General features: G+C 42.1%; 1 protein-coding gene and 1 further gene across 2 annotated transcripts; one reads left to right on the top strand and one right to left on the bottom strand.

Annotated features, from left to right (window-relative positions):
• The first annotated feature begins 1,370 nt into the window (after positions 1 to 1,370).
• Positions 1,371 to 8,174, top strand: LOC100194634 (eukaryotic translation initiation factor 4E binding protein 3-1). The gene is made up of 3 exons (NM_001139719.1): positions 1,371 to 1,783; positions 4,746 to 4,919; positions 7,561 to 8,174. The coding sequence occupies exons 1-3, from the start codon at positions 1,651 to 1,653 to the stop codon at positions 7,587 to 7,589; spliced, it is 336 nt and encodes a 111-aa protein (NP_001133191.1). The 5' UTR covers positions 1,371 to 1,650; the 3' UTR covers positions 7,590 to 8,174.
• On the bottom strand, positions 7,772 to 8,172 carry sax (Saxiphilin; the record flags this gene model as incomplete). The annotated part of the gene is given in 1 exon segment (NM_001146552.1): positions 7,772 to 8,172. The product of NM_001146552.1 is annotated as a Saxiphilin (mRNA).
• Positions 8,175 to 18,380: the final 10,206 nt, after the last annotated feature.

Below are 18,380 nucleotides of genomic sequence, written 5' to 3'. Positions count from 1 at the left end.
GAGCATAGGAAGCCTCCCCTTCTGTCACCACCACCCATCGTCTTAAAGACAGGTCAGATCAGAGCATAGGAAGCCTCCCCTTCTGTCACCACCACCCATCGTTTTAAAGACAGGTCAGATCAGAGCATAGGAAGCCTCCCCTTCTGTCACCACCACCCATCGTCTTAAAGACAGGTCAGATCAGCTCGGAACATTCTAGCCAATGAGAGGGCAGATAGGTAGGTGTGAGTGCGTGAACAACAGACACAACTCCGGAAAAGTTGTCATATGCGTCCACTTATATCAATACATTTGTAACAACCTAAACATTACGAAACATCAGCAAATTAGCATTTAATCACATTTTTTGTTGACCAAATCCGATACTCATAGACCGCCATACAAAAAGTCCCTATTTAGTCCGTTTTTATCGCTGTATTCTCGAGTGGAGCCTCACGCTTTGCCTCTTCCTCTCTGGCATCGTGTAGTCACGTCCCACTAGAGAAACTAGCTACACACGTCTGGAGAAACGAACTACCTGGGGTTTCCTTCTCCGTGATGAACACATGATCTGATGCTCTGGGAGCCTGGGAGGATCTCGCCGCCAAATCACAGACAGATTGATGTATGCCTGAGGCAACAAGGAGGATGTGAGGCATGCCAGCTCGTGTGTTAGTTCACCGTTTCGGGAACCGTGTGCCCATCAGTTAACAGTTTGGGGTGAAACTTCGTCAGGCAGTGTTTCCTTGTCGGCGGACTGTGAGTTATGATGACCGTTCTGTTCAATGGGTCAGAATACCTCTGTCAAAAAGTAGCACATTTCCTGTTCCCATGACATGTATTGTAAAACAATCAATAAATACTGTATACCAATTAAATATCTTTATCTCGCTGGGGTGAGAAGTGTATTGTGCAGGCGTGAATGTACAATATACCCAGCCTGTGTACATATTGTTAATCAGATCACATGTACATGGGAATATGTTGTTCAGTGGCATCAATACACAGTGATGTGATATTCTGGTAGGCATATTATCAGTATGTGGTGAGTTGATGTAGGTCAGGTCATTCTTGGTGTTGTTTCTGCTGAATAATGTATTTTTGCTTTGCCATTGTTGTCAAGTAAAACAAATTGGGACTTGTCTACACCATCGCTTCAGATTAGATCCACTGGATTATCTGTGGATGAAAAGTATCATCTCACTCCGTGTTGGACAGCCCTACACTGTGATCCACCCTTCACAGGCGGAGCTACAATGTGATTGACGGGCTGGAGATCATGTGGAGATCATGTTCTTGCAATCACAACACGTCACATGACCAGAGTCACCCTGGTAGTTATTAAATACACGCGAACATGTTCAACATCTCCCAGTTCGTTCTCTCCAGCTGCGGTGGTTGCTGACCTGACAGCCATACTTCTCTGGCAACAAAACCGTTCGCCCTGAACTGCACTCGATTCCGTCTGTTTTATTTCAGCCCTGAACTGGACTCGATTCCGTCTGTTTTATTTTGTTAGCAAATGTTAGCTAAGTTTTAATTGTTGTGGATCTTGTTAGCAAATTACTTGGAGATTTTCTTTTTTGGTAAACAATTGAATTTGTAAGATCAGCCGATCTTCACACGAAGCATCTTTGTGCGGTTGATCAGAAGAACCCAAACAAAGTGAGGATGACAACCAACGCTCAGCAGGCGAAGAGTTGCCCAATCCCTACCCGGGTTCTCACCCTGAAAGACTGGTCTCAGCTCCCAGACTGCTACAGTCAGACTCCCGGGGGTACTCTCTTCTCCACAACGCCCGGGGGTAAGAGCACGGAACCGGATGCTTTGCTTGGTTATGATCAACCACGTACAACACGTTTTGTACCAGAGATAATTTAGCTAACTTTAGCCAGCAAAAAGAAATGACAGCTAGAAAACCAACGTTTTGTTGTGGGAAAAGGGGAACTAAACTAGCTAGCTACTTGTGGAAGGTTATGTATAGCTGTTTTGAAAGGTACATTTACTTACCCAAATCTTGTAACCACTCAACCCTGTCTCGTGACTGTTTATTTTGGTCGTGCAAAATGCGTGCCACGCGCTTGTTAGCTGGCTGAAACTAGTCTAGCCATCTTTCTGTTTGACTTGTAGCATACTGTACTGTGTTTGTTGGAAATTGTCTATGCATGCTATGTGATATTTTAAATGCAACTTTATTCATATTATTGCCTCCAGTCTTTTTAATACAGCGGTCACTCTTCCTTTACTGGAAAAGCTTTATTGTTATTGACAGATGAAAATAAAAAATGCATTTTTCAGTGATATGGGGGGAAAAAAACAAGGTTTACTTGTTCAAGCCCATTGGTTCAACCTCATGGCTGCTTACGTGCAGTCTGTGCATCGCAGTCTGGTGGTCGGATTCGGTACTGTCTGTTTATTACACACAGCTCAGACCTGTGCAAACTCGCTTACCAGAGAGCTGGCTGCTGCAATTCCCATTCACAACAACAGTCATTTAAGGTGCTATGTTGGGAACCAATTCCCAATTAAATTTGACTGGGCCAAATGTAGCTTTAGCTTAGAGACAGATATGTTGCAGATCCCAACGAACAAAACATCAGAAAACCATGGCACATTATGTAAGCGAAGTAGCCATAGTGATGGGAGTTATGGTTGTCAAATTTGGCCGGTGCAAAGTTCTGAAGCGGAAAAATACGATGGACAACAAGCTCCTCTTAAACGATGACCTATGGGTGGGCTGGGCCAGATTCAGGGCTGAGGGGGGAGGAGAGGAGACATCCCCTCTGTGACCCGCAGCTGCCCTGGTGCATTTCAGGAATACTGTAGGGAACATTGTGTTCCAGCCAAGTAGAGAGAGAGGGTGAGAGAGGTAGACTTGGAGCGAGGGAGGAAAAAGGGGGAGGGATTGGGAAGCATAAATGGTGAGCAAATAGGCCTTTCTAAGAATGGTTGAAGTTAGGACATGTGGGAGGGAACCTGGAGGGAGTGGTGGAATTGTGTGATTTAGCTGAGGAGAGCAGAAAGCAGTGTTTCAGGTCCTCTATGGATCCTTCATGACTCTTATGTGTTGTGGAAGGCATGGCCAGACCAGAACAACTTAGTTATGCACTTTAAGGAGTAGTTATAACATGGCTATAACAGCTGTTACTGTCATTACACTGCTTATTGGTGATTCTTCATTGATGCCTTACAACAGATGGTCTAGGACAGTTTGACATTATGCCTCTAAAACCAGAATTACATTTTATGCAACTAACTGCTGATGTGAGCACAACTAGCATGCACATGATATGGAGAGACTCTTCCGGTCCCTCGGCCAATCATGTAACATCTCCACTCCCTGTTGTAATGAGGGATGGTGTTGTCCCATTGCCACAAAACAGAATGAGGCGCATTACATGGGATGTGGTATGTTTCCTGTGGACAAAGAGATTGGCCACAGAGCTGGGCCTCTTCTGCATAACTCATGGCCAGGGCACTATAGTTTAGTTGCTGGCTGGCCTGCTCTCTCTGCATAATTCTGCCTGAATTCCTGCCCCAATGTACCCTCCGCGCATACACACACACTCCTTCCCCTCCCCTTTTGTTCATGACAGGGTGCTCAACTGGCAGAGGTTTCTATAGCGTGTGGGTGTGTGGAAATAGAACTGCTAAAGTGCAAAACAGTTTTAACACCAGCATGCCTGTACTAATTCTAAATACTGCACGGCACCTCTCTGTGTAACCCTGTCCAGGGCAGACTTAACTAGTAGACACCAAAACATTGGATGATTCTCATCTAACGGCTGTTTATCAAATGTTCTGTCAGTCTGCTAATGAGTTGATCTAGTACACAGTGGTTCAGGTCAAACTTCAGTTCATCAGTATGATATAATATCTAACGGCTGTTTATCAATATTCCGTTGTAATTAAGGGATGACATCAGTCTGTCAGCAACCTGTCAGAGCCCAGTTGTTTACCAACCAGTCTCTACTGTAGACATGCCGACACTTTTTATGAAGTAGCAAGTCAAGTTTTCCTTTACATATGCCTACTAGTCTACGGGAGAAGATGACATTTGGTTCCAGAACAACCAAGGTGTTTGCCTCAACCTCCCCTCACCCAGGCAGCCTCAGGAATGGGGTATCACCACAGGATGCCTCGTCAGCCCACCTAAGCAAACAGAATGTAGAGGCAACTCTGCTGGTGACCACAGCACACATTTGAATTGTACTACACGGTGCCGGCCACACAGTGCTCCTGAAGTGTACTACACGGTGCAGGCAACAGAGTTATGCGTGTTTGGTTCTGGTCTGCCTTCTGTCACCACTTCCTGGTTCTAGGATAACATGTTGCTGTGCTACACTTTCTTAGAACTGACTCACTACTGCCAACCCACCGACCACCCCTTCGTATCCTCCCTCTCGTTGGGCTAAAAACAGGGTGTGTGTGTTTGGTATGCATCCAGCAGCCTTGACCCTGAAGCCAGGGAGGGGTGGACTCTCAGTTCCTTCCAGATACATCTCTCCCTCTGTCCTGTCAGGGACTTACTACTCTCTTGTATTTCTGTTGTTTTGACGTTAGACATTTCATGGCCGGTTTTCAAGGACCAGATTAGATAGACCACTTAATGTTGTTGTCTTCACAACTAGTCTCTCTAACAGATTTATGGTACATGAGTCCATTTACACGGGTTTTACCACAATGCTTTGGTCAACATGGTGCAGCTCCCTTCACTGGCAAGTCAACTGACCCCCCCCCCCCCCCCCCCCCCCCACCTCTGACAGGAACACGCATAATCTATGACAGGAAGTTCCTTCTGGACTGTCGGAACTCTCCCATCGCCCGTACCCCCCCCTGCTGCCTGCCACAGATCCCTGGGGTGACGGTGCCTGCTCTGCACCCTCTGGGGAAACTACAGGAACTCAAAGAGGAGCTGGAGGAGGAGAAGGACCTGGCAGGTAGGAGTATGCACACACTAGACATGCATACCTTTTATTTAACTAGGCAAGTCAGTTAAGAATACATCTTTTTTTATGCCTGCAGTAAGTTTAAGAGACATTGCCTTGTGCCTTGATATCCTGTTAACAAAAACCCAGATCGTCAAGATATTTTCTAACTTCCCTCATGAGGGTAAAGGTAGACCTATGAATTACTTATGGTGTTTTTACTGATATCAAATTTCTTTATGAATTATTAAGTGATTTAAAACTTCATTCTGTTACCAAATCGGTAACAGAATTTCTGCAACAGATTTGGTTATAATGCATAATTATAGTAGTCACAAAGAACAGTTGGGTTCACAAATTTGGACTGTACAGCAGTGTGGTGGAATTATTGTAATCAAAAGGAGAGACTTAGATTTCTTCAAAACAATCAAACTGTATTATTTAATTAGTACAGTAATGGAGCTGGTTGGTAACTACCCCTGGAGGTGATCACTGAGAACTCAACCAGCTGGTTGGTAACTACCTCTGGAGGTGATCACTGAGAACTCAACCAGCTGGTTGGTAACCACCCCTGGAGGTGATCACTGAGAACTCAACCAGCTGGTTGGTAACTACCCCTGGAGGTGATCACTGAGAGCTCAACCAGCTGGTTGGTAACTACCCCTGGAGGTGATCACTGAGAGCTCAACCAGCTGGTTGGTAACTACCCCTGGAGGTGATCACTGAGAGCTCAACCAGCTGGTTGGCAACTACCCCTGGAGGTGATCACTGAGAACTCAACCAGCTGGTTGGTAACTACCCCTGGAGGTGATCACTGAGAACTCAACCAGCTGGTTGGTAACTACCCCTGGAGGTGATCACTGAGAGCTCAACCAGCTGGTTGGTAACTACCCCTGGAGGTGATCACTGAGAGCTCAACCAGCTGGTTGGTAACTACCGCTGGAGGTGATCACTGAGAACTCAACCAGATGGTTTTAGCCACAGCATTTTATAGCAAAGTCCATCCTCTTTCAGTCTACATGACAAACAACAGGAGTATGGAATGGGTCACAAGGTTAAAATTTGTATGAAAGATACTTATAATTAAAAAGTGTCCTCATTGTGTAGAGAGGGGTCTGGCCCCCCATGGTCTGACCCCCAACTCATATTGGAGCCATCTTCCCCTGGTACCCCAGTACAGAAACATTAACTCATGCTCTGGAATGTGGTATCACCCAAAGACTTTCAGTTCACACAGACACAATAGAGTTATTAGAACCCTCTATTCTGTTGCATAAAACAACCATTTGATGCAATTACAGCATTATAACATAATTTTGCTCTCACAGCAGAGTACAGTAAAGTAGTGCATAGTTCTGTAGACTTCAGTAAAGAAAAGCAGTGTAGTTCAGTACAGATTTGGTCTTGTTAAGGGGCAGAGCTCAAGTAAAATAATAGTTAGTGTGTAGAGTAATACCCAAATATGCAAAAGTGGATATTGCATATTCCAACCTTTTTTGTGTACCTATTTAGGATACATCACCATGAAGAGAATGACCTTCATTTCCATAATTAGGCATTTCTGTGTAGAACAGATCAGGGACCCATGATGTGATTTTGGCACCGCAATTACGTTAGCGGGTGTAAATCCACTTCACTCACTGTAGTTCAATAAGACAAATATATATATTTCAAACTCTGTCTCTGATGTCATAGCTGACACCCTATTTTTTTCTGCAGACTTCGTTGAATCGTTGAGTTTTTGGAAAATGTGGACACAAACTGAGGGAGATTTTACTGTCATTCTGTTACCAAACTTTGCATCTGCACAGTTCTTCCAGTAAATGTGTTTTTGTAAAAGGTTCTGTTTTTAAATTGTTAAAAGTAGCATAAAGTTGTATGGTTTGTTAAACTTAAAATCAATGGATTTTGTTTGGCATACATTTTAAGTGAAAAATTCCGTTACCGTGGAATTGCCCATAGAATATTGTATAATGTTCTCCTATCCAAAACTGCAACTATCTCTGTGTATCTTATCTGTTACTTGGCTGTATATATCTCTACTATCAGCTGGCTATTGTTGTCATAGGGTACGGTTTTGTTTTGGCGGTTGAAGACACACACTGTACTATGATGGTGAGCTGTAGGCTAGTTGCAGACAGTGTCATTAAGTATCAGTTGGTTATCTGTGCTGAGATAGTTGAGGTCAGGCCAGCACAAGGACACTAGATAACCAGTTAAATAGAGCTGTTGTTTCAACAGCAGAGAGGGTGTGGTCAGAGGTTTGACTGCATCTGCTATTGGTTACGAGATGATTGTTGTGGAGAAGGCAGACCATGCTCTATTGCTTTCTTTCTCTCTGACCCCCCTCTTTCTGTCTATCTCTAGCTCTCTCCCCTTTCTCTGCTCTCTCCCTTCTCTCTGACCCCCCTCTTTCTGTCCCTCTCTCTCTACTTGCCCCCCAGACAGACAGAGGGTTTAAGAGGAGGGGAGGGGAAGGCGGGTGGATTGGGTTAGGGGATTGATAAGAAACATGAACACAACACTGTCCCCCCCCCCCCCCCCCCCCCCAGTCAATCCGTTATTATGGGTGTGGTTAGGACTTAGTGTACAGATACAAGTAAGAGTGTTTCGTTAATGTCTCTCTCCCCTCTCTCCTTCTCTCTCCCTCTAGATGACAGCCAGTTTGAGATGGACATCTGAGCAGTAGCTCGTTGCCTCCTGTGGAGAGAGCTGTTGTATCTTCTGTTCAGTTCTGACGTCTGATTGGTCCTTTACGACCAGCAGGCGTCACATATTCACCTTCTTCAACATCCTTTTTTTTAAACCTTTTTTTTAGGAAACTCCCCAAAAGAGAAAGGAGATATGTTAATCCCTGAGTTAGAAAGACATGAAGCACCTGTGTATTAAGCGCATAATACTTCAGTGGTTGCAGGGTTGGAAGAAGCAATACGTTTGTAACTTTGTTGGACAGTTTTTGATTTGTACATAAGTCTACGGTACTTTTTATTTTTTTTAAAGGAGGGAAATCTTCCAGATTTGACATTAAACGTACAGGGACGACGGGATTGGTTGTGACGGCAGAGTTGCTGCGTTGTTTTTTAAAAACAATAACACTCTATTTTGGAGTGGCTGCTGGGCCTATGAGGGGTCACCCTGTCTGAGCCTGGCAAAAGGTCAAAGGTTCGGGGTGACTGTTGGACAGGCTCCTACATGCGTCTGTCTGTGGAGGAGGAACTGAAATGTATCAAAGTTCAAAATAAATAAACAAAAAGGACAAAACCTCAACTTGAGTTCTGTCATGTTATTGTTGTTGCCTCATGCTTCCTCATGTGGTTCCTATTTTCAAACTAAGCCAGAAAGCCATGTGTATGTACAGCAAGTTTACCATGTCATTGCTTATATATATATACATACACACACACACACAAATCAAAGGATTTATGGCCAAACATGTCATTGAGATTGCTGTTCTGAAATGAAGAAATGCTCTACTTGCTACTGCTGCTTGGCTTTCATTTTCAGATGCAAATAGACGCCCATGACTGTGCTTCTAGTATGTAACGTATGCATGTTCTAATTACTAGTCTGTTGCCCCAGCATGTTCTGACCCAGTTAATGTATGTAGCCTATAGACATGTTTGTCTCTCCCCTATAGCGCCATCCCTCCAGCATTAGCCTAATCTAATCAGAAACTGCATAACCAACTATAATTATGTTTCCATCCAACGTTTTTATGCGAGTAACGTAGGATAAAAAATGGCGTGATGGAAACAGCAAATTTGTCAGTACAATTTCCAATTGCAGAAAAAATGCGCTAGACAATGCAGAATCTTTTTGTGTCGGTAAAATGAATTATGCAAGAAATGGCAGTGAATCTTATGCGCAAATATTGATATAACATATTGGAGTCACGAGATTCTATTGTGTGGTCCTCCCACTACGACTCGGAGAAGAATGCAGTTTATAGGCTACAGATGAAATACGTTATGAACTTAACAAGGTGGTGAAAGAGCACAGTGGTGAGCTTGATGCTCCTCTAAAATAAATATCATGGGTCTTGTTCTGGTGACATGATAATAGATACTTGGCAGCCATTTGACAAATAAAAATAATATTGCTATTTTGTACATACCTGCACTGTATTTGCGAGTGCACGCTTTAGGCTAGATCGCACGTGCAACGACCAGGGTGGACACATTCGCAATACTATATGACAACATTTTTTGGTGACAAAACCATCAGTAGAGTTAAATGCGATGGAAACCCATTTAACTTTGTATTTGTTTTATTCGGTACAAGGGAATTTAACCGCAAAAGTTATTTTTATGTGCAGTATGTCACCAGGCACAGCCTTTTACCGGCAACAATTCGTTTTGATACAAACATCTCTGGTGGGGACCTGCGCATATTGTTTTTATGCAGATTTTAGAATATTCACATGAAAATAAGTCGCCAATTGGATGGAAACCTAGCTATTGAGAAAAGTACAACCTAGTTTGGATGGAAACCTAGCTAATACACACTAAACAAGTCCCAGCAGTAAAGCACGTGTTGACGCGTGTGCAGCTATGGGGCAAAGCAGATGTTGGCTTAGATAACATGTAAAATATATTTCATCTTCAGTGTTTATTTAAAACAAATTAGCTATTCAATCTGAACTAGGGTATTACATAATCGTATTAAGTTTTTTATTTGAAGTCCTGGCTGTAGGAAATGAACGCAGGAAACAACAAGGATTTCATACATGCTCTCTGGGTCTTTTTGTTGGTTCAATTTGTTGCATAATTTGGAACACTGCCATCCCTCTCACACACTGGTCCACGCCTCCCCTTAATTGTAGCTTCCTCAGAACAGAAGTTAACAGGTGAGCATGAAGCCCTGGGTGTCCTCTAGCTTACTGTAGAGTTATGGACTAACATTTAGGATGTGTTGCCCAACATATGGCTCCCATTAGTAGGTGAACCATGTTTTTCTCCCTAAAAAGGAAACTGCTCTCATTCTTTCCAAATGAAATTAAGTCAACGCTGATGACAGATCGGTTTTGGGTCTTAGTTAAATACATGTATGATAAGGATATTTGGTAGCTAACGCTTTGTTTGAACTGTACGTTATAACAGCATCATATTATCATATACAGTTAAGTCAACATTCATTCAGTACCATCAGTATTCATACGTGCCCCATGCAGAATGTGATCCCACCTGCAGCATCATGCTTCAATCTATACTGAACAAAAAAATATAAACGCAACATGTAAAGTGTTGGTCCCATGTTTCATGAGCTGAAATAAAAGATCCCAGAAATGTTCCATATACACAGAAAGCTTATTTCTCTCAAATGCTGTGCACAAATTTGTTTACAGTTTGTTAGTGAGCATTTCTCCTTTGCCAAGATAACCCATCCACCTGACAGGTGTAACATATCAAGAAGCTGATTAAACAGCATGATCATTACACAGGTGCAGCTTGTACCGGGGCTAATAAAATGACACTCTAAAGTCTGCAGTTTTGAAGGAGCGTGCATTTGGCATGCTGACTGCAGGAATGTCCACCAGAGCTCTTTCCAGAGAATTGAACATTAATTGCTCTACTATAAACTGCCTCCAATGTTGTTTTAGAGAATTTGGCAGTACGTCACAACCGCAGACCACGTGTAACCATGACCTCCGAATCCGGCTTCTTCACCTGCGGAATCGTCCGAGACCAGCCACCCGGACAGCTGATGAAATGGAGAAGTATTTCTGTCTCTAATAAAGCCCTTTCATAGGGAAAACCTCAGATTGGCCTATGTCTTCCCAGGCCCACCCATGGCTGAGCCCCTGCCGGTCATGTGAAATCCTTAGATTAGGGCCTAATGAATTTATTTCAATTGACTGATTTCCTTATATGAAGTGTAACTAAGTGTAATTGTTGCATGTTGAGTTTATATTTTTGTTCAGTATAGAACAGTTGTAAAGACGTCCAGGTGAACTGGAAGCACAGCCCAATAGAACATGTCCAGTACTGGGTCTGGATCAAGGTTACAGTGGATACAGGGATTATCTGGAGGGGAAACACGAGGCCAGCCAGACTCAACTAGCCTCCTATTACCAGACTGAAAAAAAGAAAAGATGCATAATAACACAAAAACAGAAATATACAGACAAACGTACATAAACTTAACGATCTTAAACAAATTAAAGAGGGGTTTGTTCTGAACCAAATTCATTCTATGAATAAAGAATCTTCCAAGAAAAATAAGCAAATTAACTATGAAAATTAAATCGGGGGCATATCAGTTGGGTCAAAATAAAACAGAATTTCAGTCTTCCAAATTAACATTAAAAGTGGTTTCCCTTAAAGTATTCTAAATCAATTAAAATCTTCTGACATGAGAGCAGTCAAGAGTTTCTGGGTCACAACCATAACACACGTCATCAATAGCAATTTTAAATGTGTACAGTAAAGGTCTTTACTGGGTACACTCTGAATGAGTTTATGATACTTCTTTAACCTTATTAGATGTACAATATTTGTTCCAGTTCACTTGTCCCAGGGCTGCATTCCAGTATATTCTAGCAGAAGGAATAGTAACATCTTGACAGTTTTCTTAGATAATTGTTATTACATTTAGATTTTAAAACATTTCAATTCCTTCAAGCAGAATTGAGACAAAAAATGACTCAACAGTTGCACTTGGAGAATCGCTACACTGCATTCTCCTAGAAGAGGACAGTACCAACAGTTATTGGAAACTCCTCAGGAGTGATTGGAATGTTGTGTGTTCTCAAAAGTCTGGATAATGATATAGTCACTCAATAATTGTTGATAATTGTCAGGCGTGTCGTAGAAAGGGGACCAAGGCACAGTGGGTATCATGCTCATCTTCTTTTATTTATATAAGTGAACACTTTAAACAAAATAAATCGCCGCCAACCAACAGTTCCGTAAGGACACAAGGACTATACGAAAAACAACTACCCACAAAACCCATGAAGAAAAACCCCTACTTAAATGTGATCTCTAATCAGAGGCAACGAGATTCAGCAGCCTCCAATTAGAGATCAACCCAAAATACACAACATAGAAATATAACAACTAGATAAACACAGAAATAGATAACATAGAAGATAAACCAAAAACACCGAAACACACAAAACAAACACCCCCTGCCACGCCCTGACCAAACTACAATAACAAATAACCCCTTTTACTGGTCAGGACGTGACAATAATGCTGTTGTCAAACCAGTTCTGGAAGATATAAGATTTGTTTTTACATCTTGTCTTTGTTATTCAGAAAGTATTCACACCCCTTGAATTTAAGGATAGAATTTGGAATATTATTGAAAAGGTTGGTGGAATTGAATTTCTCATAAAATGTGACTTTGAACTAAATAAAATGTCTCTTAAATTAGCCAATATCCATAAGCAAGCGTTACTATCCTGGTAAATTGTATACTGTATAAACATACTTTTTCCCCTCATAGGTGTTTGATTTGGAATGACAAAGACATAAAATATAAGAATAAATCTTTATTTTTCCAAAGATGGTTTGAGAACGTTATTTTGTTAATGAGACAATTATTTCATGAAAATGGACAACTGTATAATTATGTTTTTGAATAAATGTGGAATTGCAGTTACGGTGAACACCTACAGGTTTTATAAGACTCTTATCAAGTCTGCTTTTACTCCTGCAAAAGTATACTGGAATTCTACATTTAATAACATTAATTGGAAAGCGGTATGGTTTTTAAATAGAAAGTGATGTCTTTTAAAATTATGAACTTAATTTATCCAGTTAATCAGGTGCTGTCAAGATTTAAAATGTACATTGATGGTGTTTTTTGAATTCTTTGTACTAAGATTTTTGGGACAGATCTTGAGCATTTATTTTTTAGATCAACTGGGACTAGGGTACAGCTTGACGATATGGATGTTTTACTTTTATTTAATCCTCAGGATCAGAACAGTCTACACTATCTATTTTTTATGATTGATAAATGTTTCATACATGTAGGCTAAAGAAAAGCCAAGATTATAAATAAATAAAAAAAAATGTGTATACCCTTGTGTATAAAGTTAGTCTTTTTTTTGTACACTGTGTTGTAAAGTATGACTGTATATTTTGCTATTTGTTGTTAATAAAAACAATAATTAAAAAAATGATAGTGGAATCAGCAGTTCGCCTTCAAAATTAAAGTCTGAAATTGAAACTAATGCAAACGGATACAAATTGTGGAATCATGCCACAATTGGACTAGATCATGTTTGAAATGTTGTTATATAAATTAAACAAAAACAATTATTATTTAATTTCACCCCCCCCCCCCCCCCCCCCAAAAAAAAAGAAAATTGATGTATTTTAATTCAGAATGCATTGGTGGTGTAATTATATGCACTGTACAGCCTGACCTATGGATTGTAATCCCATGAAATGGTGAATCAGCCTACTCAGTGACACTCACAGAACACAACTGTGTGTAGTTACACAAATCTAAACTCTTATTGTGGGACTCAGACACCACTGAAATGAGCAACATTAAGCTCACCAGTCAACCTAAAGTGCGCTCCAAATGTATTGGGACTTTGAAATATTTTGTTATTGTTTTGGCTCTGTACCCCAGAACATTGTATAATTTGAAATTATACAATGACTATGATTAAAGTGTAGTCAGCTGTAATTTGAGAGTATTTTCATCCATATCGGGTGAACCCTTTAGAAATTACACCACTTTTTGTACTTAGTCCTCACATGTTAGGGGACCAAAAGTATTGGGACAAATTCACTTATGTGTATTAAAGTAAAAAAAGTGAAGTATTTGGTCCCATATTCATAGCACTCAATGACTACATCAAGCTTGTGACTTTACACATTTCTTGGATGCATTTGCTGTTTGTTTTGTTTCAGATTATTTTGTGCCCAATATAAATTAATGGTAAATAATGTATTGTATCATTTTGGAGTCACTTCTATTGTAAATAAGAATAGAATATGTTTCTAAACACTTCTACATTATTGTGGACGCTACCATGATTACGGACACCCCCCCCCCCCCCCCCCAAAAAAATGCTAACCTCCCCTGTTATTGTAATGGTGAGAGGTTAGCATGTCCTGGGCTCCCTCACGACGCCAGGTCAGCGGAGTCAATCACCACCTTCCGGAGACACCTGAAACCCCACCTCTTCAAGGAATACCTGGGATAGGATAAAGTAATCCTTCTAACCCCCCCCTTAAAAGATTTAGATGCACTATTGTAAAGTGGTTGTTCCACTGGATATTATAGGTGAATGCACCAATTTGTAAGTCGCTCTGGATAAGAGCGTCTGCTAAATGACTAAAATGTAAATGTAAATATAAAATGCTAACCTCCCCTGTTATTGTAATGGTGAGAGGTTAGCATGTCCTGGGGGTATAATATTTGTGCTTCTAACTTTCTCACTCATCATTATTCACGAAACAGGTCTAGACCAGGCTAGCCTCCACATATAGTATGATACAGGTCTAGATCAGGCTAGCCTCCACATACAATATGATACAGATCTAGACCAGGCTAGCCTCCACATATAGTATGATACAGGTCTAGACCAGGCTAACCTCCACATACAGTATAATACAGGTCTAGATCAGGCTAGCCTCCACATACAATATGATACAGGTCTAGACCAGGCTAGCCTCCACACACAGTATGATACAGGTCTAGACCAGGCTAGCCTCCACACACAGTACGATACAGGTCTAGACCAGGCTAGACTTCACACATAGTATGATATAGGTCTAGCCCAGGCTAGCCTCCACACACAGTATGATACAGGTCTAGCCCAGGCTAGCCTCCACATACAGTATGATACAGGTCTAGACCAGGCTCCACATACAGTATGATACAGGTCTAGACCAGGCTAGCCTCCACATACAGTACGATACAGGTCTAGACCAGGCTAGCCTCCACATACAGTACGATACAGGTCTAGACCAGGCTAGCCTCCACATACAGTATGATACAGGTCTAGACCAGGCTAGCCTCCACATACAGTATGATACAGGTCTAGACCAGGCTAGCCTCCACACACAGTATGATACAGGTCTAGACCAGGCTCCACATACAGTATGATACAGGTCTAGACCAGGCTAGCCTCCACATACAGTACGATACAGGTCTAGACCAGGCTAGCCTCCACATACAGTATGATACAGGTCTAGACCAGGCTAGCCTCCACATACAGTATGATACAGGTCTAGACCAGGCTAGCCTCCACATACAGTATGATACAGGTCTAGACCAGGCTAGCCTCCACATACAGTACGATACAGGTCTAGACCAGGCTAGCCTCCACATACAGTATGATACAGGTCTAGACCAGGCTAGCCTCCACACACAGTACGATACAGGTCTAGACCAGGCTAGACTTCACACACAGTATGATACAGGTCTAGACCAGGCTAGCCTCCACACACAGTATGATACAGGTCTAGACCAGGCTAGCCTCCACACACAGTACGATACAGGTCTAGACCAGGCTAGCCTCCACATACAGTACGATACAGGTCTAGACCAGGCTAGACTTCACACACAGTACGATACAGGTCTAGACCAGGCTAGACTTCACACACAGTTTGATACCATGATAGTAGACACAGATCCCTGCAAGACTGTGGAGTGATATTAGTTGGAATATGTGTGTGTATGTGTGTGCCAGTGTGTGCCAGTGTCAGTGTCAGTCAGGTCCTCATGGGTCAGGTTGGAGTGGACAGCTGTTTCTTTCTCATGGACCCACTGACCTGTCCTGAGACAACACACACTAACTAACCAACCAAGCAAAATGATGAACTGTGTAGTACGTGATCAATCACTAAAATGTTGCAGTGTTTTGATGTTGATGAGAATGATCCAGCTAGACAGCAGTGCAGACTAAATGAGGTATGGTAGTAAGATTATGTGTGTAACTGTGTCTGATTGGTTGAGACGGGGATTCAATCCATGTGGTGCTGTAGAGAAGCACATTACACTGTTGACAATGCTCCTATTAAAGGCAATGTTTCCAACGTTCGCAGAGATCCTATTCACGGTTCACGCTGTGGATGTATGCTGAATTTTAATATACAGTGCATTCGGAAAGTATTCAGACCCCTTGTCTTTTTCAACATTTTGTTATGTTACGGCCTTATTCTAAAATGTATTCAATCGTTTTTTCCAATCATCAGTCTACACACAATACCTCATAATGACAAAGCAAAAACAGCTGTGTGCTTAGGGTCGGTAAATATCTCACACACACACACACACACACACACACACACACACACACACACACACACACACACACACACACACACACACACACACACACACACACACACACACACACACACACACACACACACTCTCAAACAGACAGGATATCTGAACCTTCACAGTGACTGCATGTATGACTCAGTCAAGGTAACTCTGACATTCACTCTATATCTATTTATGTAGCTAGCTCACGACACGCACATACTCTAAACCCAAAATGTAACCACATCCATCCACACATCCACAACGTACAGGAGGACATGCACAACACACACACACGACACACACACACTCACACGACGCTCAGAAAACAGCTCAGAAAACAGCTCACGTGAAAAGGTACATTACAGTATGATACACTCATATCAGTGGTCTTCAAAGTTTATGTACTGTCTATTTACATGGGATGACAAGACGAGACCGATGGGAGAGAGCTGAACTAGTGGAATGGTCATCTTGTTTTGTCAACACTATGAGCTCATTGATAAGGCTAACTTTACCAGAGGGCATGCAGACAGAGATAAACAAACAGGGTGTCTCTAACCAACTGCCAACATGATCGTGTTTGTATTTTGACAAAACAAGTGTTCTACAGTACAACTGTTAATAGTGGAATAGTTGTTGTGGACAATATCAAAAATAGATACATATTTACACACACACACTCACACACACACCAAATATGTTCTGAGCGAAAGTAAATGTGTCCCATTGACCTTTTCCATAGCCCCTTCACCTCCCTGACCCCCTCACACCCTTACCCTGCTCCGGTTGCCTGTAGGGTTGGATGGGGTGGGTGAGGTGCTATTTTCGTACATCTTCCCGGTACACACAGACATGCACACACTCACTGTTGATGCCACTGAGTCGCCATGGAGAAAGGAGAAACAGCTGCTCAAATAGCACACACACAACACACACACACACACACACACACACACACACACACACACACCAGCATGTTCCCTTGTAAGAGTATCTAATACTTTACTTCTATGACTCTGCTGTCCCACATTCTCTTTTGGACCAATAGATCACTAGGGTTTGTTCCAAAGAGCACCCTATTCTCTACATAGGGCACTACCTTTGACCAGAGCCCTATGGGCCCTCAGAAGTAGTACACTACAGGCAATAGGCTGCCATTTGGGATGCAAACTGGGTCTGCCTGGGTAGAAATAGACAGGCTTGGGTGTTATTAGTGCTGCTTGCCCATTCTCATACAGCGGCTTTGGGAAGAAACTAGGTTTTAACAGACAGTATTGAGACAGACACCAAGCTAACTAAATATGGATATTTCACATCAAATGGATCCTATCTCCAGACAAAGCAATAACTTAGGTCTGTTGCGATTGCATCATGCAATAAACTAGAGGAACACAAATATCCAAAGCAAAATGGGTCAAAAACCTTGAGACTTATTAAGAAATGCAGATTATTTTGTAAACTATGTAGAACATTGAGAAATAATGTAGGCCGATGTTGTTTGACTCTCATGAAAGAACAGATGGCCCTCGCAGAAGAGCTTTCTAACCTTCTGTAAAAAGGCATTTCCTGGTTAAATAAGTTAAATAAGAACAAAGTAAACAGCAAGACAAAGGGTGGATTGCTACAGTAATGTTGTGAAGTTCTATAATGCTCTTATACAGTTTGTCATGTGGGTTGATCTGGTGAGCAGCATGGTGTTTCATATAATACAATGTCACTTTTATCATAAACTATTACAGTACGTGTTCACCTCCAGTGCAGATGAATCCACCTGTTATCTAGTGAATGTGCTACTTATGGCTTTGGATTAGAACACTTGTGTATCTATGGACCACTGACAACAGTGCTGCTGAGTAGAGTTGGTGCTAGGAGTTAGGAGCTAGAGTAGAGATAGGGCTAGGAGCTAGGAGCTAGAGTAGAGATAGGGCTAGGGGCTAGGAGCTAGAGTAGAGATAGGGCTAGGGCTAGGAGCTAGAGTAGAGATAGGGCTAGGGCTAGGAGCTAGAGTAGAGATAGGGCTAGGGGCTAGGAGCTAGAGTAGAGATAGGGCTAGGGCTAGGAGCTAGAGTAGAGATAGGGCTAGGGCTCGGAGCTAGGAGCTAGAGTAGAGATAGGGCTAGGAGCTAGGAGCTAGAGTAGAGATAGGGCTAGGGCTAGGAGCTAGAGTAGAGATAGGGCTAGGGCTAGGAGCTAGAGTAGAGATAGGGCTAGGGCTAGGAGCTAGAGTAGAGA

This window comes from Salmo salar, chromosome 09 (assembly GCF_965601325.2).
Source record: "Salmo salar chromosome 09, fSalSal1, whole genome shotgun sequence".
Taxonomy (NCBI): Eukaryota; Metazoa; Chordata; class Actinopteri; order Salmoniformes; family Salmonidae; genus Salmo; species Salmo salar.
This window is presented reverse-complemented; position numbering and strand designations above follow the sequence as displayed.